The sequence below is a fragment of the Acartia tonsa genome, chromosome 2 (genome assembly GCF_053477335.1).
Source record: "Acartia tonsa isolate MP-2025a chromosome 2, ASM5347733v1, whole genome shotgun sequence".
Classification (NCBI taxonomy): domain Eukaryota; kingdom Metazoa; phylum Arthropoda; class Copepoda; order Calanoida; family Acartiidae; genus Acartia; species Acartia tonsa.
Window position 1 is genome coordinate 50,701,254 of NC_137261.1, and position 25,969 is coordinate 50,727,222.

The following is a 25,969-nucleotide window of genomic DNA, read 5'->3' on the forward strand; positions in this document are numbered from 1 at the left end:
AAAAATTTCAAATAAAAAAAATCTTCATTATTAATAATTATAGGTAAACCTTGCATCATAAAGAAAAACCATATCGGTCCAGTGGTTAGCAAATTTCTTCGTAAACCGTACTATTTTATATAATAGGATTATTTAATTTGGACATTAAAATTTCCACATGCAAAGCTTTATCCTAATTAATGTTAGGAATTATTAACCTTAACTTTTTATTTTCTTTTTTTGGATCACCACAACACAAACATTCCTGGATTGTAGCTATTATTCTTCAGCAGAAAATCTTTTGTCGCCACTTCTCTTTCCACCCCAGATTTATTGGAGGAATAGAGGACAAATCTCGTCATGTCTTTCTCCATAATCTTGACCTTCCTCATGTCCATCTTATTCAGAGTGACCTCCTTCTTGGCCTGCAGGCTCAGCACACGGTCTGTCAGGTAAAAGTTCAGACGCTGGTGCTAAAATAAAAAAAATCTTTTATTAATAAAAACAGTGCAATTAAGAGCTGAAAATTTTATTTATAATACAAAGTAGAATGATGTATGTCTGTCCGTCTGTCTGTCCGTCCCTTAAGATTTTTTGATTGATTAGCCATAGTCTCTTAGGGTTTGGACCTAAGTAGTCATGGAGTAGGCTGAGACACTTTTGTATAGCCACTAGGGCTATCAAGCTCCACGTTCAAGCACATTATGACTTGACCCGCTATCTTATGAGAGCTACTCATTATTACCTAACCCTCGCCGAGTATGGCAGGTGTCTCAAATTAAGTCACCGTAATGAATGACGCTCTCCTCAGAGGAGCTTGGGATAAGGGTAGTACTGATATTATGTACTTGACTATTAAGTATCCAAACTTACTCAATAATCCCCTTCTTACACAACCAGGGGAAGTTGTGTGAATGTATTCAACTGAGAAATTCGAGTTGCCACATGGGGACTAAAATTCGAACTCTAAGTTGTGTGAATGTATTCAACTGAGAAATTCGAGTTGCCACATGGGGACTAAAATTCGAACTCTCATCACCGTAACTCAGTGCGTTAACACTGAGCTACGTTGCCCCTCCGTCCCTTAAGATCTCGGTAACCCCTGAACCGATCGGATTCTACTCTTCAGGGAATATACCTACTGGTCCTGTGGTGGTTTTAGGCTATTTTCTTGGGGGATGGGACACCCCCAACGGCCAACCCCCCCCAAAAAAAAAACAAAATCCCCCCCCATTTTTTTTATCACCTCTTAGGGCAAAGCCCCAAGAGGCTAAGGGCGAAACCGCTAGTGACTTATAAAAAACAAAGAGTGAAATTATTTTTGCATATTTTCGATAAAGCTGTGTTTTAGCGTTTAGTCAAACGCGCTTATTAGGTCAAACTGTTCTTAATTTTGACCTAATGTATATAAAGGAAACATTCATAAATAAGAACAGTTTGACATATTAAGCGCATTTTACAGACTCCAACAGACAACTTAAATTACGCGAAAAAATGTACCTCTTTTTAAAGGCATGATATCTCTACCTAAATCGAAAAATATTGCATTTTATGTTAAATAAATAGGGCTTTAAGCTATGTATGCTTATTGCTTATGAAACAATACTACATACATTCTTTCCAGTTACTATTATTCAGTTTGATCTCAATAGAATAAACGGACACATTCTATTGCAGTACAGAAAATACGAATATTTCCTGTACAGCCACATGTTTCATCAATTCTTGTTAATTGCTGTGTTAATAATTTTGTAAGTATTCGGACGGACAAACCTTTAACGTTGCGCTACCATTGAATATATTTATACCTGTATAGCAACATGTTTGATCATCTCATGTTCATTGCTGTGTTTATAATTACAGTTACTGCAAGCGTACAGGGAGTCGTTCTTCAAACATTCTAAACAAAATTTATGTGAAAATGGATGTAAAATATATTTGAGCAATCTAGGATGTTTATTAGATCTTTTCATGAAAATACCCTTTCTCAAATTTCATTCTTCTGCTAACCTAAAAAGTTACTTTAGGGGCATAGAAATACATGTACAAAATTTCAGCTCTTTATCTCTACTGGCGACCTAGTGCCAGGCATGTAAAATATCAACAGATAACGGTAGCACGGCGGTTTTAATAATATCTCAGTAATGTGCAGGTTTTAAGCTCTTCTGCATATTTCAATTTAAACACATAAGGCCAAAGATATTATATATCCTAAAAATCTTTTGTCAAAGTCTACTCTACACCTAGCGCCAGTCAGTTTTCAGTTTATAGTTACAACTTATAAAGATATTATTCTCAGTTAAAAAAAAATTGGCGCTTCCAGCACCAAAACCGGCAAAAACAGGCAGTTGAACTTCTGTACCCCTACTTAACCCCCTAACAGACCCCCCCTCTATCTTGGCTCCTGTTACAGATAGAGACGTAAAACTTTTTTCTGGTGGTTCATGTAATTAGAGAAAATTACTTTTTCTAGTCATAGCAGTCAGACTGCTCCTTATCTGCTTTTTTTTTCAGCCAGCCGCTAAATATTAAAACTGCTGTAGAGCAGCCAATTTTAAAGATAAGAAAACCAAATTTTATGACTAACTATTATTTTTTATAACAAAAAAATACCTTTTCTGACCATCGCCGAAAAACAAAAAATAACAGAAACCGCCAATTTTGGCGGTAAAACAGAGGTTGGCGGCGCTGAATAATATTATTATCTGTTTATAGTTACAACTTATTAAGATATTATTCTCAGTTAAAAAAAAAATTGGCGCTTCAAGCACCAAAACCGGCAAAAACAGGCAGTTAAACTTCTGTACCCCTACTTAACCCCCTAACAGACCCCCCCTCTATCTCGACTCCTGTTACAGATAGAGACGTAAAACTTATTTCTGGTGGTTCATGTGTATTTTTAGAGAAAATTACTTTTTCTAGTCATAGCAGTCAGACCGCTCCTTATCCGCTTTTTAGTGGCCAGCCGCTAAATATTTAAACAGCTGTAGAGCGGCCAATTTTAAAGCTAAGAAAACCAAATTTTAAGACGAACTATTATTTTTTAAAACAAATAAAATACCTTTTCTGACCATCGCCAAAAAACGACAAATAACGGGATTTCAAAACTGCCTTTTGAAAAGGCCTAAAAAATATCTTTTTTGTCCCTTTTTTCACTGTTAATAGTTACAACTTATTAAGATATTATTCTCAGTTAAAAAAAAATTGGCGCCTCCAGCACCGAAACCAGCAAAAACAGGCAGTTAAACTTCTGTACCCCTACTTAACCCCCTAACAGACCCCCCCTCTATCTCGGCTCCTGTTACAGATAGAGACGTAAAACTTTTTTCTGTTGGTTCATGTGTATTTTTAGAGAAAATTACTTTTTCTAGTCATAGCTGGTCAGACTGCTCCTTATCCGCTTTTTAGCAGCCAGCCGCTAAATATTAAAAAAGCTGTAGAGCGGCCAATTCTAAAGCTAAGGAAAACCAAATTTTATGACGAGCTATTATTTTTCATAACAAAAAAAATACTTTTTCTGACCATCGTCAAAAACGACAAATAACGGAAACTGCCAATTTCGGCGGTAAAACGGTTGGTGGCGCTAAGAGAAGCTACCCTGTTATGGGGAACCATATCAGTTCAGCAGTTAGTGAGATCCTTCAGTACAAACAGAGAGACATAAAAACAGACATCCTGTTATCCCCCCCTAAATGAAAATATCCTCCCCCCACCTAATAAACACATTGAAGGGGAGAATGGTAATAATAATTTTTTTTTACACTATATAATATCAATATTAAATATTTTACAAAAGTTTATATAAAGACAACCATAGACACAATTTTCTCACTATCACTGATTATACACTTTTTTTTGTTAAATACTAAAAAAATAGGTCCTTCACTTATTGTATCCACCTTTCAACAAAAATCAGAAGACATTTCTAAAGTCATTTTATGCATACTAGCACATAAGAATCACCGGCAACTTCGTTTTCTTTCCATGATCCAGAATCTTTCTATCAACAGCTAAATTTTTAAAATACATCTTGCATTTGAAAAGGAAAAAAAGAAAGATAATATGTAATAGGATGGAAAAGATCATCTTGATGTTTTTAATAATTAGATTTGTATATTTTGATTTTGTTTTTAACCCTTTGTAGACAAATTGATAATATTTCTAAATGTTAATTTTTTTAATTGTCTGCGTCTGGCATCTGACTAAAATAAAAATCTATTACATTAGTTTCAACAATTAACTGTGTTGCCCCTTTCCAGACCTTAATCAGCCAATTTTTGTATGAAGTCTTTTATTTTTTTTTAACTGAGAATAATATCTTAATAAGTTGTAACTATAAACAGTGAAAAAAGGGACAAAAAAGATAATAATAATAATAATGTTTATTTGGTGCTGCCAGGTACCCCCTAGCTTAGGAGATAGCACATACAATACTCTAAATTGCTGCTATCTATCGACAATTTAGAGTTTACATTATGATGTTTAGTCTCATACAAAATAAAATAATATATACTAAGAGATTAATTATTAACTAAATATAAATTGGTGGAAAAGAAGTAAAATTTTCAGGATATGCACCAGGAGCTACAGGAGTACTATCTTGACCAAAATGGGGATAGTGTATTTGATTCCTGAAGCCCCTTTTTAAAGAAGACGAAAAGAAAAAAAAGAATATAAAACAAATTAAATGTGAAAGGGAAAATTGAAACTTTAATTTAGTTAAATTGAGTTGTGAGGATGGTAAAAAAAGTAAAAAAAAAAACACAAATAAACATTTATATTATGTTAGAGAAATCAGTAAATAATAAGAAAAATGAAAAAAAAAATATATGAAGGAATTTAGAGAAAAATAAAACAAAATTAATATGAAAGTAAAGAGAATAAAAATAACAGAGTAGATATTTTTTAGGCCTTTTCAAAAGGCAGTTTTGAAATCCCGTTATTTCATAAAAAAAATTAAAATGCTTAGAGAATGGCTTGTAAGGTGAATTTAGGTGTTCTGCATATTTCAACTTAAACACATAAGGCCTAAGATATGATATCCCAAAAATCTTTTGTCAAAGTCTACTCTACACCTAGCGCTGGCGATTTCATTTTTCACAGGTATAAAATGCATGATTTTAGAAAACTGACTGGCGCTAGGTGTAGAGTAGACTTTGACAAAAGATTTTTTTGGATATAATATCTTTGGCCCTATGTGTTTAAATTGAAATATGCAGAAGAGCTTAAAACCTGCACATTACTGAGATATTATTAAAACCGCCGTGCTGCCGTTATATGTTGATATTTTACATGCCTGGCGCTAGGTCGCCAGTAGAGATAGAGAGCTGAAATTTTGTACATGTATTTCTATGCCCCTAAAGTAACTTTTAAGGTTAGCAGAAGAATGAAATTCGAGAAAGGGTATTTTCATGAAAAGATCTAATGTTTATAAATGTACTGCATTACTGCGCTAATTAGTAAAACTCTTGTTTAGATAACCAACATGAGCCATCAATTGGATATCAAAGGCCCCGAGAAAGTCAAAGTAACAATAAATTGATAATATAATGCCACGAAACCTTTACAAAGAATCACAAAGCCTATCTAAAAATAAGAGACACACAAAACCAACTTATACGGATGGCGCTTATTTCTTTTATTTGTCTATTGCATGTATAAACTGATGTATTATGAATATCTCAAATACATATAATGATACTTTCAGAACAATTTTTATAATGACAGAGTGAGTTGATTTTTTGTTATACAATGAAACAAGAATAATACCTGATAGTATGTCATCTTTGAAATGTCCCAGTGTCAAATGATCTATACATTCCAGTGCTGAGTTGAAGCTAATCTGACAGATTATACATTCTACTAGGCTACTCTCTCTCTGAGCCAGCTTATACCTTGACAGTTAAATATTCATAGTCAGATTTTTTTCAATACATTTATAACTAATGAATACAATATGTATGTACAAAGTAAACATTTAAGAGATTTTTCATAATCCCCACCAACCCCCGAAATTAACGATATTCACATATTTTTACTATATCAATTAAGGGTAGTAAATAGAGAGAGGTATGGGGAAAAATTATACATGTTTACACCCCTGCTAATATTGCAGAATTTAAACTTTTCAAATAACATACCAATACCTATATTTTTTAATTATTTCAGAGAGGGAATAAAATCTTCATCAAACTTGTATGCCAGTCAAGGCTAACATATTATGCTTTCATATCAAAATATAATTTTTCCTTTCAAATCTAATGATGGTTATTCTTTACAAAATCAATAATGCTATACAATCCCTTTAATGCTTTACCTGTCCAAAGAATTAAGAAATTCTCGTTTATGCTGAAACATGATGTGGTGCATAGCGCTGGTACTAGCATAGTCAAATATTTGGTTGCATAGCGGGCAGGTGCGCTCTGTGCGGCCAGCCACACGCAGACACCATACCAGGCCGAGGTCGTATTGCACCTAAACAACAAGGATGGTTATTACCATTGGGTAAACAGAGGCATAACATTTTTATTGAGATTTAAGTTCAAGTCAAGATTATTTATATAAATATAAGATTACTAGCGGATTCGCCCCTAGCCTCTAGGCGCTTTGCCCCAAGAGGTAATTTAAAAAATGTAGTACATGTGGTGGATCTTCATCATCTGCTTCATCAAAAAAAAAAAAATGAGGATCTTCATCATCTGCATCATCAAAAAAATGATTAGGAATTTTTTTTGGGGGGGTTGGGGGTGTCCCACGCCCCAAAAAATAGCCTAAAACCACCACAGGACCAGTAGGTATATTCCCTGAAGAGTAGAATCCGATCGGTTCAGTGGTTACCGAGATCTTAAGGGACAGACGGACAGACATCAAGCTACTTTGTATTATAGATGATAAAATTATTTTTTTTGTATATTGTGATTCTATTATGGTATTAAAGATATATTATTACTTGGATGTTGCAACAGATTTTCATGTACTTCTAATAAAGTATCTTACAGCTGGCTAAAATAACAATACCCTCCATCCACCCCAATTACCCCATCCCTTCCCTTCCTACTGTATGAACGAACTTACCAATAAATAAGGTCTATGTTAGCAACCTGAATTGACGACGAATTTTCCCTGTCAATATATCCACGTATAATTTCTATATCCATTACTCTATTGCACATATTAGTGTCCCCAATGTCTTAATATTAATTTACAAGAAGCGCTAACATGGCGTTATACGGCTTGAGTTTATTTTATGATCATAGAAAAATTGTCCAAAAGACAAGTTTGGTCGCGTTCAATTTTAAAACATTATTAGTTCACTTTGTAAGTTCGTCCGTCAATCTGTAACGCTGTGAAGGAAGTGTGATTTTCGCGGCTGGTAATTACGATATACTGCTATTTTTTATGAAAATTCCCAATACCTACTAATTACGTCCAGTAAATAATATATTTATGCAAAAATAATTAAGGTTTCGTGTCTAAAAAAATAAAAATATATTCTTGGTTTAATACAAATAAACATCTCTTTTTTAAATCACTTTGTATGTTCATAATTGCTTATTCATGATTTTTCATTTATACTTCGCTCCTTATGGATGTTGTCATCCTTGCTAGATCTAAAAATATGTTGCCTGTTCAATGTGTTTTTCTTTCAAGTGTTGCAGGAGTAAGTGTGGTTGAATAGTTTGATCACAAAATACACAAGAGTTATCTGGCTTTCTTTTCATCATATGCTCTTGGTATAAACTCTAAATTCAAGAAAGAATAAATTAAATCATGGTTCTTTAAGGATAAGATAAAGAACGAGAAAAGGTTACATTTTTCTTGCTGGTTGCCATAAACGTATGTGTTCCATGACTTTAGAATAGGAGTAAAACGCTGAAATTTGGCATGGCAGTTGCTCTAATACGTTACAATAAAAAACAGCGACGAAACCGCCGTCGCCGAAAACCACTGAACCCGCCGATTTTTGTGTGTTTTTTTTTCTCGCTAAATTATATAATTTTGAATCATTTAAGACAAACTTATTATTTTATTAGATTGAAAACAGGTGAAGATTCTCACAACTTTTGAATCAATTTAATGTTATTCTTAAAGTTTTAAGCAAACAGAAAACCATTTGATTTTGTAAAATATTATTTAAGTAGGCATTAATTATAGATTAGCTACGCTACTAAAAAAACTATACCTTAACCGGATGTGGAGCACATATGGTTCCATAATGATCAATAAAGGCAATGTCATCACTAACACAGAAACATTTACAGTTGGGGCAGCGCCACTCACCCCCATCTGGGGGCTGGCTGTCAGACCGCTGCTGTCTATATCGCTTCCATAAAGCATCCTGTAAGTAATAAAATAAAGTTATTTATATTATTCAGATAGAGTAAAAATTGAATAAAGGGGTATATTTGATGTAAAGTTAATCTTTTTTTCTTCTAACCTTTCTGTAAGTCAAATTCCATTTTCTTTTTAACATTATATAATACCTATGTTTATTTTAAAAAATTATTTTAATTTTGAAAATTCTTAGGCAAAATAGTTTTACTTCAGTCAGTAACTATTTCACCTATCTTGTACCATGTAATATTAAAATAAGATAGAATCAAAAACTGTTTAAACTTTAGGTAATCTTTTTGCTTAAAATAAAATAATATAATTACCTTAAAATGTTCTCTACCCAGATGTAAATACAGCTGTTCAACTGAAACAAACTCTTGAGAACACAAAGCACACTTCTCTTTCTTCGCAGGACTTGTGGACAAAGGTTTAGCATCAGAAGATGTTCTAGATAACAGCTTGACATCTCCCAAAGCCGGCTCCTTCTTTAAAATCACTGATCTTCTTGGCTGTTCCACCTGAATATCACTTTCCTGGCTAGAACTTGAACCTGGACGCTTTTTAGGTATATGATACTTTCCCATACGGGATTTAAAAGTGCTGCCTGACCCCTTATTGTCTGTTGGTGATATAGATTTACTTTTATCATTGACAGTGGTAGGTTTTTGCTCAAAAAGAACTTCAATTTCGTCATCAGTATCATCTTTGCTTGATGAAAGCTCAACGACAGATTGGACTGTCCGGGAAGTGGCTGCCACAGTCGGCGGCTGTTGATGTTCAACTGCCACTGACAGCTGTGATGGTTTAGCTGTTGCCTGGGGAGTGACTAGATGTTCTGGCAGTGATTCATTGCTGGTGCTTAAGTCAAATATTGATTTTTGTTTTATTAATGTATTAGCAGTAAGATTTTCTGTACCTGGCTCACTTTTCATTTCAATTGGTTTTTGTTCATTTAGAGTGTTATTTCTCGATGGTACTGTTTTAGGAAGTTTTATTGGGGATTCTTCTATTGGCTCGGCTTTAACTTGGTAATCAGGTTCTTTTGAAGTTATTGTTGATGGGTTTGCATTGATAAAATTGGAAATTTCAGCAATACTTTCTTCAATATTCTCCTTCTCAGGTGAACTGCAAATGTTATTACTGTTTTCATTGTCTTCGTTTTGTATATTTGAAGACATTTCTTGGTGTTCAGATGCTTCTTCAATCCTCTGTGATTCAAAAGTATCCTGTTTCTCAAGTTTTTCATTGTTAGGTTCTTTTTCTTTAAATTCTGAAATTTGCGATTGTTGTTCCATGCTTGCTTTTGCCTCAATGTTTTCTTCACTAGGTTCTGCAACTATTGTTTCTGTATTTGATGAGAGTTTATAATTATCAGATTCATTTTCTGGATCAGCTGAACTATATTCAGTATTTCTATCAACATTATCCACTTTGAAAGCATTGCATGCTTTTTCAATGTCGTCTATTTGCTGATCTAAGCTACTTACTTCTTTGACTGTAGTTTTTAGTTCACTTGTTTTAATAACAACTCCATCATTTTTAGTTGAACAAGTGTCAAAATCACTTTTAGCAGCTTGAGATGAATGTTTTGCTTTAGGATCTTTTATTTTAGCAACATCTTGCATAAGTTCTGAATTTGAAATATGAACTTTTGAGGTGTTTTCATCAAGTGGTGTTTTAATATCACTGGTATTTTCTGTCGGCTCTTTTAGTAAATTTTCACTGTTAATATCCAATTTTGTTAGTACTTCATTTTTGGTAAGAACTTCACTAAATTCTTGTGTATCTATTACACAATCAGTATTTGTATTATCAGCACTTTTCTTTGTTTCAGTCTCAACTCTGTTTAGAGGTTCTATAGGTTTTTCATTAACATCAACTTTTCTGGGAGAAAATTTAGGTTTTTCTTTGTCAGAAATGGAGTCATTTTCATCATTTGATGTCTCCTGGTGTGGAATAAAAGACATGAGAATTCCCCCTGCAAGACTTTGGGTAATAACTCTTTTATCCTCGACTTTATTTTCCTGTGTAGCTTTCTCGCTGTCAGCTTCACTATCACTTGAATCTGAATTAGAACCAGTTCCATCTTCATTCTTTTCTTTTTCAGAATCAATAATATTTTCATCCTGTGGTTCATCATTAATTATAGCACTATCAGATATAGAATCAACTTCTTCAGTTGTATCATCATCAACTGATAAAATTTCTTGGCTTTTCTCAATTGTTTTGGCACCAAATAAAACTTTATCCTCTTGATTAGATTGATTGTACTGAGATAAGTAGTCATAGTCACGGTCTTCAGTAACTTCCATGTCCAAATCCAATGCTTCTATACTTCTAAAATTATATGCATTTGGTTAAAACTATTAAACATTTAACAGAACCAAAATTACCAATATAGTACCAAAAGTTAGAAAGCCAAAAAAATAAGAAAAATAATTTATAAAAAAACTTTAAATTGTGTAATAGAGTAAAAAACAGTCCAATGTCCCCTACCTACCTCCCTGTGAGTGAACGGATTTGACACAGTATTTAAACAACTTACAAGAAAGAGGACCGAATACAGAATAGCATTACCGACAATAGTACAGACACGGCCACTAGTAAAGAAGCTTCGTAGCTAAAAATCAGCTTTCTATGCATTTTAAGAAAAAAATATAATTCTTCAAATGTGTAACAATAAAAAAGGGTAAAAGGAGATTATCAACATAACAATTTATAGTTTACATGAAACTTGAACAATAATTTAGTTTATTCAATTGGAATATTGTAGGTAATCTACGACTAAATATGTAAAAACTATGTGACTTAAAACAATTGTTAACTTACCCTCGTATGCTTTCCTCCTTAATAGGCTTAGACATTTCTATAGCCTGTGCAGAATTGATGATGTGAACAAAGGGTGCGGCAATACTGCGCCGCAAATATCTGGTCACCCCTTGCTCAGCTGATTTCATTGCCACATAATGGGTACCGTCTCCTAAAATATCAAAATTAAAATAATGCCTACCATGTTTTAGTTTTACGAAATAGCGTTGATCTACTTTTTTGTATCGATTCTTATTCTTAATAAGTAAGATACCTATAAAATTACGAATCTTTCATTAGGACATTTACAAAACGAAATATTGTTACTGTAGTTAGGACTATCAGAATTAAAGTTTGTCCACAGGATGAACAGTACATTTAAAGCAAGATATAGAGTAGCTTCGTTGCGAATCAATGTTTTTTCTGAGATTGTAAAAAGGGTCTCTGTAAGTTTAATAGTAAGATCACCTAAAAGTCAAAATACAATTAAAATAGATTAACTGTGTTTCAAATGTAAGCTAATCCTAACCTGTAATTTTAGCCAGTGACCTCTGAATGCCTCCATGATGAACTCCCCAATGTAGGGGCATCTGCATGTCAGTTTGACCGCAAACAGGACAGTTCTCCTGGCCGGCCTGCCAGCCTGTCCGTTCCAAGTCATCCTCCATTCTAGATATTTTATTTCAATAAAATATCTTTCTTTTACTTTTCTTTCTAATTTTACTTATATGGCGCAGCTTTTCAGTTACCTTTAACAGTTTTGACCTATTTTTTTTGTACATTTAAAAATTACGCGATGTGACTGTTTGTTTTAAGATGGTTAATGGAGATTTTGCCAATAAAAAAAATACCTACCTAATGAAGCTTTTTTTAAAAAAAGGATTTTAGTACATATTGTTTTTAAAACTAAAAGTAAAGGTTTTCTATAATAAGGGTCTACGTCCGGTCCGTCACAACTAAATCTTTTAGTCAAAAAGGAACATTTAAGTAGAAACAATAGTTAAAATAAACTAACCTTCTCCAAATATGATTATCCACAACATGCCGGTTAAACTCATCCACAGAGTTTAAACTTTTGTTACAAAACAAACAGTAGGTATCCTTGTCCACTTGGTCATAACTGGTCACAATATTTTCATATTCAAATTTGATGCTGTCATCGTCGGTATCATAATTAGAGGCAGGTTTATCCACACTACTTCTTCTTCTGCTTGAATTAGTTGAATCTCGCCTAAAATAAAATCATTTCATCCAAATTAAATATTACACATATTTTTACCTAGGTTTAGTCAATTAAAATCATAAGTTCTATAAATAGATATAAAATATATGTAGATATTATGAAAGAAAGAAAAAATGTCGTAAATTGAGGTTGCTAACATGAAACTCATTTATTGGTCAGTTCATTCAGCCAGAAGGAGGGGAGGATGTGTGTGTTATTTTAGTCCGCTGCGAGTTTCACTTTATTAGAGGACATCGAAGTAATAACATCCAAGTAAGGATATAAAATCAAGTATTTTGATGTTTAAACTTTTATAAATAAAAAACTAGGGGGGGAGGAAATATTTTTATCAGCCGTGGAAAAAAATAATCTGTCAAATGCATGAGCAAATTGATACTACCTTGCAAAATCATGGTGAGTTTCAATGACTTGAAGCACCTCTATTTCAGAATCGTCGCTCTAAAATTAAAATAACAGATGGTATCAAACGCTTTGTTTAAGTCCAAACTACGTAAATAGTTAACATACAACAGCTTTATAACAATTTTACGAAAATTGTACCTATGCTTGTAACGCTTAAAAAGACAGCAGAAATATCTTGATACAATTTTTTTTGTTGTTGCAAAATTAGGGGCCAATGAAGAATCAAAAAGGTAGTTGTCTGATGTATATGTCTATAATCCTAAATCTATTATATTGACAAGTAAATCTACTACCTTGCTCCTATTTCTTCTCGATATTGGACGAGGTTTGTATGATTGTTTTATCCTTTCTTTTGAACATTTTTCGTTCTTGGTTTCTTTCTTAGGAGTATTTTGAGAACCTTTTACTGGTGATTCTAAATAAAAATAAAATATATACCTAATAGGTGTAGGTTTTTGTAAAATGCGATCATTAAAAAAATTCATATTGTATTATTTACAACTATGTAATACTTCATCTGTTTAAACAAGGCCGATAACATTAAACCATTGAGAGTTTTAGGGGAAAAATAAGAAAATAAAAATGAATACAATACAATATATAAACATAAATATTAGTCAACGAGATCTTTGGGTACAGACAAACAAACAAGAAACGGATACACAGAATAAGTACCGAATGTAATTATCTGTAAAAAGAATACCTCCTACTGAATCTTTACTTTTTCTTCTACTCGACCTTCGCTTAGGAGTAACCTTAGCTGAGCTACTCGTAGGTTGGTCATCATTAGACCCGTCGGGCTGTTCAGCACTAAAAACATCATCTGCTGAATCAATTCCGATGCTTTCTGGCTCATTTTCTGTTGTAAAGTCTTCTAATAACTCCCCTGTTGCCACGCTGAACACCTCTCGCTTTCCGTCTACTTCAAAATAAACGACCTCATCTATAGTTCATTGAAAATGATTTTTAAATATCGATAATGCTTTAGAGACATTCACGATTAGAAATAAATATGGACTATTTTATACCTATGTAGTACTAACAAGCTTTCATTATTTTAGAGGCAAGATGAATATCGACCAGTTTATAAAAATGCTATTGAAATGAAAATCAAGTAAATTCATATCGAAATATTAAAGTAAAAGAATAGAGGGGGCACGAGCTATATGTAACTCTAACCACAAAAAAGTTGAAGAAAAAAAAAACATTTTTTGACACACCATTCTACATCTCACAGAAAGACAGAGAGGAAGGGACTGTTAATTACAATAGTACGGTTAGTAGGATACCTGACGTACCCATACAAGGGTTAAGTCTTAAATTGATGTTGAACCTTACAAAAGTGATTAGATTTCAGAAGGTAGAGCTAATATCGTTAAAAAAAATTCAATCAAAAGAAAACTAACGTGAAACAACAACAAAATACAATTTTAAAAACTTTAAAAAATCATTTTTATTCCTTTAAAGTTTTTATTGGCTGGTTGTCCAGTGTCAAGATTAGTGTTATCAGAAGCAGCAGCCTTTTCATTCTCGGCATCAGAGTCAAGTAGTTCGTCTATATCACTATCCGACATTTTTACACAATTTTTAGGCAAATCATATCATGATAAAGATTTTCTTTTCCTAAACATCATTGATATCTGAAAAAATGTTATATAGGGGAAAAAATAGAAGGTACTTGGGTTTCATCACAGCCGTTTCAGTCAGAGGTGTATATTCTGCACAAAATTCCTTTTTTCCCCGGCTGCAAAATATTTCATTTATTCCCCCCTTCCCTCCCCCCCCCCTAGTTTTAACCCTAAGGAAGGAAAAATGGAGAAAAAATATATTACTCTGTATTTCTAAAATGTTTTTACCACTCCCACATGTTTTTCGAGTTTTTCCCCCAACGAAGGAAAAAAGTGGAAAAAATGTTTGCAGAACTTTTTATTTTTCATTTTTTTCCCTCCCACATATCTTTGATTCACCCCCCCCCCTTTTGGCAGGGGATCCCATGCAGAATATACACCCCTGGTCCAAAGACAAATTTTTGTTAATGCATTTTACAATATTGTACAATAGCATGCTAAATTTTCAATTAATATTCAAAATAAACTTATTCTGTTTGATACAAAAGTTTAAGGGAAAATAATTTTTCTTTGAATTCATTAATCCAAAAGTCTAGTTAACAATATATTAGTTACAAGATTCCAACTTACATTTTCATATAAAAATTTTAAATAAAAGAATAGAGGAGGCACTGGCTGTATGTAAATATACGCTAGTACCCACGGGGTGGGGATCCTGTGCAGACTTTTAATTGAATATCATTCAATAGCGTCAGAAATATAAACACAGCCAAGTCGCTACTAAAGAGCAGAAAGCAATTTGCTTGCAAACAAAAAAAGGTATCCACTACTTGGGCCAGGTGGTTGTCTGGGTTATACATATATACTTGATTTATGTATGAAATAATAGGTCTAAATCTATGATACAAAAATTGCAGGAATATATAAACAAACAATTGTTTTATAAATTACAATTCTGCTTGGGATATTTCACATTTACCTCCTCACATTTTTCACAGTCACAATATTGAAAAGTAGGTTTTGATTTATATTTGGTCTTGCTTAACTTTTGTCCATCGACTGGGACCGAAGATGCAAGCTTTTCCTTAGTGGTCCTATCCGGGGAGATGGAGAAGTCCCCGGGCAAACCTGCATCAACAACACCTGCTTTACCATCGCCAAAGAATGATTTGTCCAATCTTCTTATGTAAAGTTCTAGCTGCTCTACTTCAGTTTCTGATATTTTTAAATAGAATTTATATTTTTTACGAAAATTTTTATTACAAGCACTGCTTCTAGATTACTAGATGTGTTTATACTTTGTCTGACATTGTCAATTAACAAATAATAAAATTTTCTTTTGTTTTATAAATCTTTGGCATGATCTAAGGCTTTTTATCCCGACCCCCCACTCACTCCCTTAAAGGCTGGTGGTGAGGTTAAAAAAAAAAAAAAAAAAAGAGTATAAATTCCTATTTTCCTAGTTTATGTAAAGGAACCATGGCATAGCAGGAAAAATAATTCAGCACCCATAAGTAGTTGTCTGGTAAGATCTAGATAAAATAAAACATTAGGTATTTTACAATGGATCTTAAGTGATAAGCCAATAGAATACTGTAGATTAAAATTCGTGGATGAATCGTTTGGACGCTCAACCTAATGAACCAACCAATCAAATTTCAAAAAATGCCACCAAAATTGTGAAACCTACGAATGAGAAAACGTTAAACTTTGGGTACTGGTGTAATAAACAGCCCAAATTCCCCTCCCTCACTGCACTGGGGTAAAACTAATCATTAATCAAACAAATGGGTTGTTTATGGGAATGTTTCCAAACTATTAATACCTGAAGAAACCCCCAATAATCTTCCTCGCAATCCTTCCCTAAGTTGATAGAAAGGGGAGAAAACCAGTACTTCTTTACAACTTTCTTAAAGTTGGCTACACTAGTTTCTGAAACAAAAATGTGACAGTACTGTCAGTATGGTTCAGTTTTTCCTGTGTTGCAACAACCTTTAATTATGGTGAAGACTTCAGTATTCATTTTAAAAAGAGAAAATAGAGAGAGGGAGAGAAAAAAAGAGAAAGAGGGAGGAAGAGAAATGCAGTGTGGCCACAACCAAAAAAATACTGATACTGAAGAAAAAAAAGGAAATACTGAAAATACTGAATCCTAAAATAAGAAAAAATACTGAAATACTGAACAAAAAAATACAAATACTGAATAAGTATTTTTTTTATATGATTCCTCATTTCAAAATTTCATATCATCATAGCTTTGTTATTAGTGGGATATTTTAAAGATCTTTTAATTTTGCCTCTTAGATTTTCTTGCACCAATTAAGCAGAAAATGACTGATAAATATTTTAAATGATTACAAAACTTAAATACTTTTTAGTTGAGTTAAGAGCATAGACGTCCAACCTTTTTTTTTGGGGGGGGGGAATTTTTTTAACGGGGGGATAATTCGCTTTTGGAGGGGGTAAAATGGCGCGCGAAGCGCACCGCAAATTTTTTTTTACCCTCCACAAAATTTTTACCCCGGGGGTAAAATTTGTTTGGGAAGGGGGGGGGGGTAATTACCCCCCATGAAATCTGTTGGCAGTGGTAAATTTTGTTTACCCCCCCCCCCTAAAATTTACCCCCGGGGTAAAATTTTTGGAGGGGTAATTTAAATTTTATTAAATATTTAGTATTAAAAATGCGCGCGAAGTGCGCAAAAATTTTCTTTGTTAAGAGATTTTTTTTGGGGGGGGGGTATTTACCCCCTCAAAATTGTTTAGGGGGATGTAAATACCCCCTCCTAAATGGTTTGGGGTGCCGTAGGCACCCCTCAGGGTAGGGGTAAATTATGAATGGGGGGGGGGGGTAATCGCCACTTTACCCCCCCCCCCCTTGGACGTCTATGATTAAGAGCATGCTAAAAAACTTTACCTTTAATAATCATGCAAAGTACTCACCTTAAATTATTCATTCTATTAATAGACAAAAAAAATACTGTATAAAAGCATCTCAAATATCTAAAAAATTTATATTTGAGATGAAATTGAAAAAAAAATGTTTATTACCATAAAAAAAAAAAATTAATGTACAAAGTTATAGGGTAATTCAAAGGAAAGTAAAGTGAGGCGCGAAGCGCCGAAAAAAATCTGACATCAACTACTTAAATCAACATCTTATTTAAGCAAATTTTTTTGGAATTTAAGAAATAATGAAAATACTGAATCATGAAAATTTCCAAAAACTGAAAAATACTGAATAAAATTTTCAAATACTGAATATTCAGTATTTACTGAAAATACTGAAGCCCCAATTTCCAAATACTGAAGAATACTGAAGATTTTCAGTATACTGAAGAATATGGCCACGCTGGAAATGGAGACAAAGTAAGAGATAAAGAGAAAGGGAGAGAAAGAAAGAGAGAGATAGAGACATTGAGAGAGAGAGAGAAAGAGAGAGAAAGCGCGAGTTAATGAGAGAAAGAAAGATTAAGAGAGAGTGGGAGAAAGAAAGAAATATCAAGAGAGAGATGGAGAGATCAGCTTCCCAAAAAATAGCATTGTACCTGTAATGTCAACTTGAGGGACACCGTGGCTGGGAACAGTTGGACATCCGCGCATTTTGTTGGCCTTGATCGGTTCCGTCACTTTCACAAGGTTGCCACACATGTCATCTTCGTTTTCAAACCCCCTGAACAATTTTTCTTGTACTGGTTGACATTTAACGGCCTTAAAAGGTATCGCAAAAGGATGGAACGAAGTTGATTAATTTTCAGTCAAGGAATTTTCATATTGGTTTAGTTAAGATTTTTTTTTATTTCAACAGGAGTGTTCCCATGAAATTTATTCAAAATTAAAAATATTGAATCTTTTATTTGGTTATTGATTTTTAAATACAGTAATATTTTCATTACCGTTTTGAATACGATTTATGTGTTTTATTCCACATGGCCCATATTAATCTAAATCTGATGTCAAAGTATATTTTGTTTAAATGGATTTTCTGTCACTTTCAAAGAAGGGCTTTGTTTGTGTATAACAATTTGTTGTTCAATTTCTTTCATTTAAAAGGTAGTTCATTGTTGCTGTGCTACCTTTAACTGTCCTTAGGTAATATTTTTAATACAAATAGTAACCTGTAAATTTCTTTGTAAGAATTCATTTTATGATATTTCATGTCCATAAGCTTTTTCAACTTCTTGCTAACTACATCTGCTCCTGGCTTTTTCTTGTTCTCGTCCAGAAACATGCACGTTTTTTCCTCAAGAATTCTCAATGACTGAAATTAGATTAGGTTGATTTGAGGGTTAAGCCTAGTAAAACGTGTCATTTTTTGTATAATATGCAGGTAAGTTTTATCAATAAAAAGATTCCAGCATGGCTTCAAAACCAATTAATACCCGCTAGATTAGGTCCGGTTCTGAGGTGTACTGAAAAATCAGGTATATAATCGTATTATAGACAACATTCCACAAATAGTAAAATGACAAAATTATAGGATTAATACCGTTTTGTAGTATTTCTGCCCTTATAACATACATTTATATTTAGAAATCAAACATATATAAAGTAGGTATAACTCTATATAGTAAAAAAACAGGTTTTTACGTGAAGTTTCATGCTTTCGCAATTTTCAGAAAGATACTAATGATTTTTACAAAACAAATTGGATGATTATTTCAAAAAGTTTTAGGAGATTTTTTTGTACCTAACATATATAATTCTTCATAAAAAATTTCATTTCATACATGCAAGATCTAATGAGGGTGGGGGACAGAAGCCTCCCTAGTTATACCTGAATACTAGTTCGCTGGGAGGTAAATTTTTCTTCCGCCAAAGACTTCATGTTCTTTCCCAACTGATCCAAGTATTCTTAAATAAATGAAACTTTTAACATTTCTTACAAAGAAAATGAGAAAAACTGCGCGGGTTATACATAGGATATAGTTATTTTGAAGCAAATAGCATCTACCTATATAATATATGACATCACCTTAGCCAGAGGACGGGATTCACCCAGAGATCTCTGAACCAAACATTGCTTAAATGCGGTGTATGGCCCCCACAACCAACCCTCTGATGGTACACCCTTTGTCTGGAAGTCCTAATCGTGCATGGTAAAGAGTTACGCCTGTTTTGGGCCAAGGCAAATCCCTAAGTCGCGCACCTGATGTAGCAGCAGTAAGAACCACTTTAAATTTTTTATGGTTATGACGTGGTGTTGGGCCGAGATTCGAACCTATAACCTTCCCGAAAAGGAGTGGATGCGCTGCGTGTTACGCCACAGTCGCGGGTTATGGCATCAGTTTTAATTTTGGATCATGCTCGTCAGGCCCAAAGATTCAAGGAGAGCATAATTTTTTTGTTTAGATGTTGCATACCTGTTGAGTGATAAGGTATAAATCTTTTCTGTTCTGCAATTTGTCTAACTTCATTAATTGATTCCAAAGTAACAGGAGGTGTTCCGACATGTCTGAATAATAAATGTATAAGTATAGATAGATGTAAAACCCAGACAATTACATTCAAAATTTAATTTAAAATGCCTTTTATTCAAAGTAAATATTAATTTTTCTTATTGCTTGAATTAGATTCTTAGTATTAAAAATTCTCATATTCGTTCCTCTCTCCTCCCCATTTAATTTCATAATCCCTTCCTAAATTTATGACGTACAGTGGTTTGGATGAGCACTGTTTGAAGTGTCAGCGCTATTTATAAATATCACAATAGAATTAATAAATGCATTGTTTATCAGGGAGGGAGCGAAGATTGGGCTGTTTATAACACTCGTTCCCAAAGTTATATAATAACGTTTTCTTATTCGCTACTTAACAACTGTGAGGACTTTTATCAAATTTTGATTAGTTGTTTCATAAAGTAAACCACTAATATTAATCTACGTAATTTTGTGTATCCTCATTAGTGTTGTACATCAATTTATCAGCCATTGACTCATCCCAGAGTGTATTTACTGACCTAAATCTGTTGAATTGTTGCCGAATAGTGTAGTCACTTGAGATCAGATAATCAAGCCTGAAAAAATAGTCAGAAATTATTTCATAACCAATGTTTACAGTTACAATTATGTATATCCAATATACTATAGTAACATGATGTCTATCTGTCTCTGTGTATCTCCACAATATTATCTAAATTACCTATATTTTTAAACTTTAAAAAATGTTTACCGTAGTTTTGAAAGTCTGATCCACTCAATAAAATCAAACTGAAAACTATTATCTTCGTCTTTGACAAGGTTAAGAGAATTTCTCAGTTTATACTCCTGAAAATAAATATATACATCACCGACAGACAAACTATTTTGACTTCAACTTTTCCGCAAAACAAAATCGTGATTATTGAAACAAATTGTTTTGTTCTTCATTGTACAAACTATGTTATATTTGTCATCCTATTATTTAAAGTAGTAAGGTTTTCAATCTGCCCGTTAAGATCTCAATAGCCAATTAATCGAATGGGTTCTTCATTATATATAGAGAATCTTCTTCACCTAAGTCCCGGAATGGTTTCAGACCATTTAAAATAAAATAAAGTTGTGAGATGGTTTTATGCTATTTTTCTGTTCACTTTAAAAACAAAGCTCCTAGATAAAAAATGATACCTGCATATCATCAAGACCAAAGTGATATTTCATGGCAACTAGTAATAATCCTAGAACTCTGAAAGCAAAAAAGGGCAATTACGTTTGGAATTAAAAAAGATCAAAGTGGAAAATTGTAAAGGTAAAAACAAATAATAAAAAGGAAGGAGGTGACACTTGTTGAAACCAAAATTACAAGTCAAGGGACCTCTACTAAAATATTTACAGCACTGAAATTTGGTATGGCGGTAGCTTTAAACATGTACAATGTGAACTGCGAAGAAACGGTTTCTTTAACTTTCAGTTTTGGTTTTAAAAAGTGTCACATCCCCCCCCCCCTTTTAAACTTTCAATAATGCACAAAATAAAAAAGAGATGTTTAAGAAGAGCAAATTACCTATTTAAAGAAGAAAAAAAAAGATAAAGATTAAAAGTTGGGAGGGGGGGGGGGGGGCGTTGAAGAAAGTTTCATGAAAATGACATAGCTACTAAAAAATAAAGGAGGAGTAGGTTGCGCTAAAAATCCATAAGTGTAAGTTTTAAGGCTTAAAATAGTAGTAGAACAATAATATTCACTAAATATGTGTATTTCTTGTTGAAAAGAACTATACGGTACTACGTCAAGCAGTAGATGCGACAAACGCTAGACAGACAAACAGTAGATGCGTCAAACGCTAGACAGACAAACAATAGATGCGTCAAACACTAGACTACGACAAACAGTAGAATTTTCAATTTCGCGACAAACAGTAGAATTTTTAAAGTGCGACGAACACTAGAAGCGACATACGCTAGAATTTAAACTAAAAAAATATTCATAGATTTTTTCGTTCTTAAATACTAAATTTATATTACTATCGATCGATGCAGGGATCTAAAGGGATAAGATGATGGCCGAAAAATCTATGTACATCCCCTATAGCGTGAAATTAATGGTTTAAACGTTTGAAACATTTAAACCAGTCAATCAAAATTCATTTAAGTACCAAAAGTTTTTTTTTTTTTTTTTGGGGGGGGGTATTTTTCATTTTTGGGGGGGTTTGGGCGTTTGACGCATTCTAGCGTTCGTCGTATCTAGCGTATGTCGTGTCTAGGATTGTCTCTCTACTGTTTGTCTGTCTAGCGTTTGTCGCATCTACTGTTTGACGTATTACCAACTATACATAGACAATTTTTTTTAAGTTAACATAATTTTTTATCGTTCTACTAACTGTTTTTAACTTGAGACTCACAATCGTTCTAGTAACTGTTTTTAACTTAAAACTCACAACCTTTACAGATTTTTAGCGCAACCTACTTCTCCCTTTATCAATTTTACTTTTAATTTAATTAAGTTGCTCAAATCTATAGATTAGCTTTTTCTAAGATCTTAATTGACAAAACACTTTTACCTGACAGAAACAATTGGATAATCTAAAACCCAGGAGTCCCTCAATGAACACTTCATTGATTGTTTGGCTACCAAAGTCATCAAATTAATTCCAGAAAAAGTTCTAAATATTAAATTATCTTTAATGACAAAGAACTGCGCCTCTGGCATCTAGATGCTGTGTATTCAAAAGGGAGGAAGGAACATAAAAATAGCTTAAACCATCCCGAGTAAATGTGAAGCCTTAGAATTAAAAAAGCAAAAAGAACATTAAACAGATTTTTGGATGGCGTATTTACATTATTATTTCTTCAAAAATAATTCAAAAATATGATGAATTATAAGGGAATCATGACTAGGTAAATAAAAATATTTAAATTACCTCATAATATCTTTAACCAAGCAACGGGGCAGGCATAGATCCTTGATGTATCGTTCAAGGATAACATTAAATGATACAGGCGTGCACACTGTTAACCTTAAACAAACAAGTTCAATTAGGTCCATAACTAAATTAGCAAACCAGAAAGAAATTGAAGTCATCTATAATACAAAGTACAATAATGTCTGTCCGTTCGTCCGTCTGTCTGAAGCTTAAGATCATCATCTTAGTAACCACTAAACCGATTGGGTTTAACTATTCAGGGAATATAGATACAGGTCCTGCAGTGTTTTAAGCTATTCTTTTTACCCGCGACCGTGGCTCAACACGTAGCGCATCCGCTCGTCGTTGGGAAGGTGATAGGTTTGAATCTCAGTCCGACACCGCGTCATAACTAAAGACGTTAAAATGGTTCCCACTGCTACTATGTCAGATGCGCGACGTAAATAGTTAGAATGGGGGGAATGCCTTGGCCCAAAACAGGCGCAACTCGCTACCATGCACAGTATTGTATGTATGTTGCAAGGTGCGTGGAGAGAGGTCTAGTACCCGAAGCGACACCTAGCCCCCTAGAGTCTTAAATCTTTAAGCTATTTTGTTCCAAAAAGTAATTTAAAAAAAAAAAGTTTATATATTTTTTTACAACAATTAAATTATATTATTAAATTACGTATACACATTGTATGCAAAATAAAAAACAATGTAGCAATAATGATAATTTTGAGGGGAGGTAGGGATGTACATAGAATACCTTATAGGAGGATCCTGTATTTGTATAAGTTGAGCAATCTCCATAGCTTCCTCGCGTAATGTAAATTCTTTCACTATTTGCAAACCCTGAACAATATATTTGAAGACTGCAGAATAGGTCCAGCTCATTTTATTGCACAGGAAGGACTTCCAGACAAAGGTAATGTAATTAAGGAGTTAATTGTCTTACAAATGTTACTCTGATTAATGGTTAAGATTATTGTAAGGGCTCTATAGGGTTAATGCAAGATTTTTTTATAATTCAATGCTTCAAAAGAAATAGTTGCATGAAATGCATTTAAACTTGAATTTTTCCCTAATCAGTATTTTTTTATAGTGCATATATTTGAAAGAATTTTAATTTTTTGCCATGTAGTTTTAAAATATCAAGACTACCTAGAAAATCATATTCTTGTGATATATGCAACTTAAATGTCTGTTATGTTTTGATACAAACAACTTAACGACTATTTTAGTGGTGTCTAATCTTATTTCTTGTAATACAATATTTTATATCTTTTACAGTATTCGTGTAACTTATGCTTGCAATCTCTTTTCTGAAAAAGTGACTTGTATCATCACAAATTAGACATTTTTAGATGTAAAACAGAAAAGACCAAGTAAAAATTTATCTCCTTACGATTATCTTCATGGCTAACCTACATTTATCATATTCTACAAATACATTTAAAGGTTCACTACTCCTAGTAGAACCCAAACTCGATATCCCTTTATATTCTTTTTAAAAAATCTTACCTCTATATGGAAGTTGCCGGTTAAAGCAAATATATCTTCTTTACATGGTTTGAAACTCTTCGGTATTATCTATAAAAGATAATCATTTCAAACTAATCTTAATCCAATGTAGTTATTTAGTTTTAAAAGAATAGATGAACGCAGGGAGGGAGGGGACATGGGGGAGTTTATAACACCCGTACCCAAAGTTTTCTAAAAACGTTATCTCAATCGTTGTTAAACCTTAGAACTTTTATTGAATTTTCCAAACATTTTAACCACTAATTGTAATCTACAGGAGGGGTATTTTTATGCATCATCATTGGGGATGTACATTAATTTATCGGCAAAAAAATTTTCAATCGATACTTTATTAGTTATTTAACGCATCGTATTATAGACAGATTTTCGTGGATATTAAAGTGAAGGCCCGGGCTACCAATACTGGTATTAATTATATTATTCATGGAAAATTGTCTGTAAGATATTAATCGGTTTCAAAGCCATACTGGAAAAAAACTTTGCTGGTTCATCTTAAAGGTTTAATTTGAATATTTCCATTAGCAATAGAAAATGATTATTCCTTGATAGAGGTTGCCCACGGGAGATACTCTGAAGAAAACAGGTGTGCCAAATCGCTGGTTGTAACAATTGAGTTTGGCATCCCCGTCACAGCCAACACAAATACTCCTCGAATATTCCTAGATGGAAAAAGAAGTATGATACCCTCCCTGTGCTGTAAATTGATTGATTGATTACTATTAGCCATAGTCTCTTAGGGTTTAGACCTAAGTAGTCATGGAGTAGGCTGAGATCTTTTGTATAGCCACTAGGGCTATCAAGCTCCACGTTCAAGCAAATTATGACTTGACCCGCTATCTCATTCTCATGAGAGCTACTAATTATTACCTCACCCTCCCTGAGTATGGCAGGTGTCCCAAATTAAGTCACCGTAATGAATGACGCTAACCACAGAGGGGCTTGGGATAAGGGTAGTACTGATATTATGTACGTGACTATTGTGTATCCAAACTTACTCAATAATCCCCTTCTTACACAATTAGGGGAAGTAGTGTAAATGAATTCAACTGAGAAATTGCAGTTGCCACATGGGGACTAGAACTCGAACTCTCATCACAGTAACTCAGTGCGTTACCAATGAGCTACGACACTCTTGCTGTAAATCTTTTTATTTGGTTCATTTCTGGGGCGAACACTTTAAAATAAAAATTGTCCAATTCTCTTGATTTTTTGTAATAAATATGGATTTCTAAATCAATAAATAATAATGTCATGCACGAAGTTAGAATGATCAAGTTCTAAATGTAAGTATGTCCATGTTAGCATCCTGAATTTCAGCAATTATGGTATGGAACATTGGTTGATGTTTGTTTGTCTCACTTTTTACTATTTTGAGCTTCGCTATCATCGATAATGTCATCCTACTTTCTTATACAAACTCGGGGCTATGCCCCTACTATCAGGGGGCTCTGTATTCAAAGGGGAAGAGGGGCTAGAAAAATATCTTAAAACCATCCAAATACCTAAATCTAACAATACAATAGCCCAATACCATCACAGGACCTATGTGAAGCTTACCTTAAATATGTATTCCAATCGTTTCTGTAGTTATTAATATATTAAGCTAAAGGTAAAAAACTTTAATTCGTTTATATAATAGGATTACATTAGTAGAAACTTCACCTCAGATAGAATTTATGTCTTTCCTCCTTTCCTGTTCTTTTTAATGTATTTGCAAATTCTTGTAGAGTCTCTGCAGCATTTCCAAACTTGTCTACATAAAACAACAAGATTAGA

The 25,969-nt window shown here is 33.3% G+C and overlaps 2 protein-coding genes across 2 annotated transcripts in view; both read right to left on the reverse strand.

The window, feature by feature from the left end:
• Positions 1-224: 224 nt before the first annotated feature.
• LOC145312598 (uncharacterized) lies at positions 225-13,783 on the reverse strand. Its single transcript, XM_080151855.1, has 13 exons — positions 13,470-13,783; positions 13,060-13,181; positions 12,744-12,802; positions 12,137-12,352; positions 11,651-11,790; positions 11,143-11,293; positions 8,637-10,650; positions 8,162-8,317; positions 7,605-7,721; positions 6,296-6,453; positions 5,749-5,873; positions 1,788-1,879; positions 225-452 (listed from the first exon to the last, which is right to left on the reverse strand). Exons 5-13 carry the CDS (start codon positions 11,787-11,789, stop codon positions 225-227), a joined length of 3,180 nt encoding a protein of 1,059 aa, XP_080007981.1. The 5' UTR covers position 11,790; positions 12,137-12,352; positions 12,744-12,802; positions 13,060-13,181; positions 13,470-13,783.
• A 622-nt stretch (positions 13,784-14,405) lies between these two features.
• TAF1B (TATA box-binding protein-associated factor RNA polymerase I subunit B) overlaps positions 14,406-25,969 on the reverse strand; it is a 37,156-nt gene continuing 25,592 nt past the window's right edge. The window contains exons 8-23 of the mRNA XM_080151221.1: positions 25,856-25,946; positions 24,735-24,852; positions 24,173-24,241; positions 23,418-23,503; positions 22,667-22,762; positions 22,307-22,408; positions 20,937-20,994; positions 20,503-20,597; positions 20,291-20,347; positions 19,695-19,786; positions 19,109-19,185; positions 18,450-18,592; positions 17,880-18,004; positions 16,160-16,266; positions 15,794-15,866; positions 14,406-15,549 (exon numbers count right to left, since the gene is read on the reverse strand). Coding sequence (XP_080007347.1) covers positions 15,275-15,549; positions 15,794-15,866; positions 16,160-16,266; positions 17,880-18,004; positions 18,450-18,592; positions 19,109-19,185; positions 19,695-19,786; positions 20,291-20,347; positions 20,503-20,597; positions 20,937-20,994; positions 22,307-22,408; positions 22,667-22,762; positions 23,418-23,503; positions 24,173-24,241; positions 24,735-24,852; positions 25,856-25,946 — 1,664 coding nt within the window. The 3' untranslated portion in view covers positions 14,406-15,274. The remainder of the gene's footprint in view (positions 15,550-15,793; positions 15,867-16,159; positions 16,267-17,879; positions 18,005-18,449; positions 18,593-19,108; positions 19,186-19,694; positions 19,787-20,290; positions 20,348-20,502; positions 20,598-20,936; positions 20,995-22,306; positions 22,409-22,666; positions 22,763-23,417; positions 23,504-24,172; positions 24,242-24,734; positions 24,853-25,855; positions 25,947-25,969) is intronic.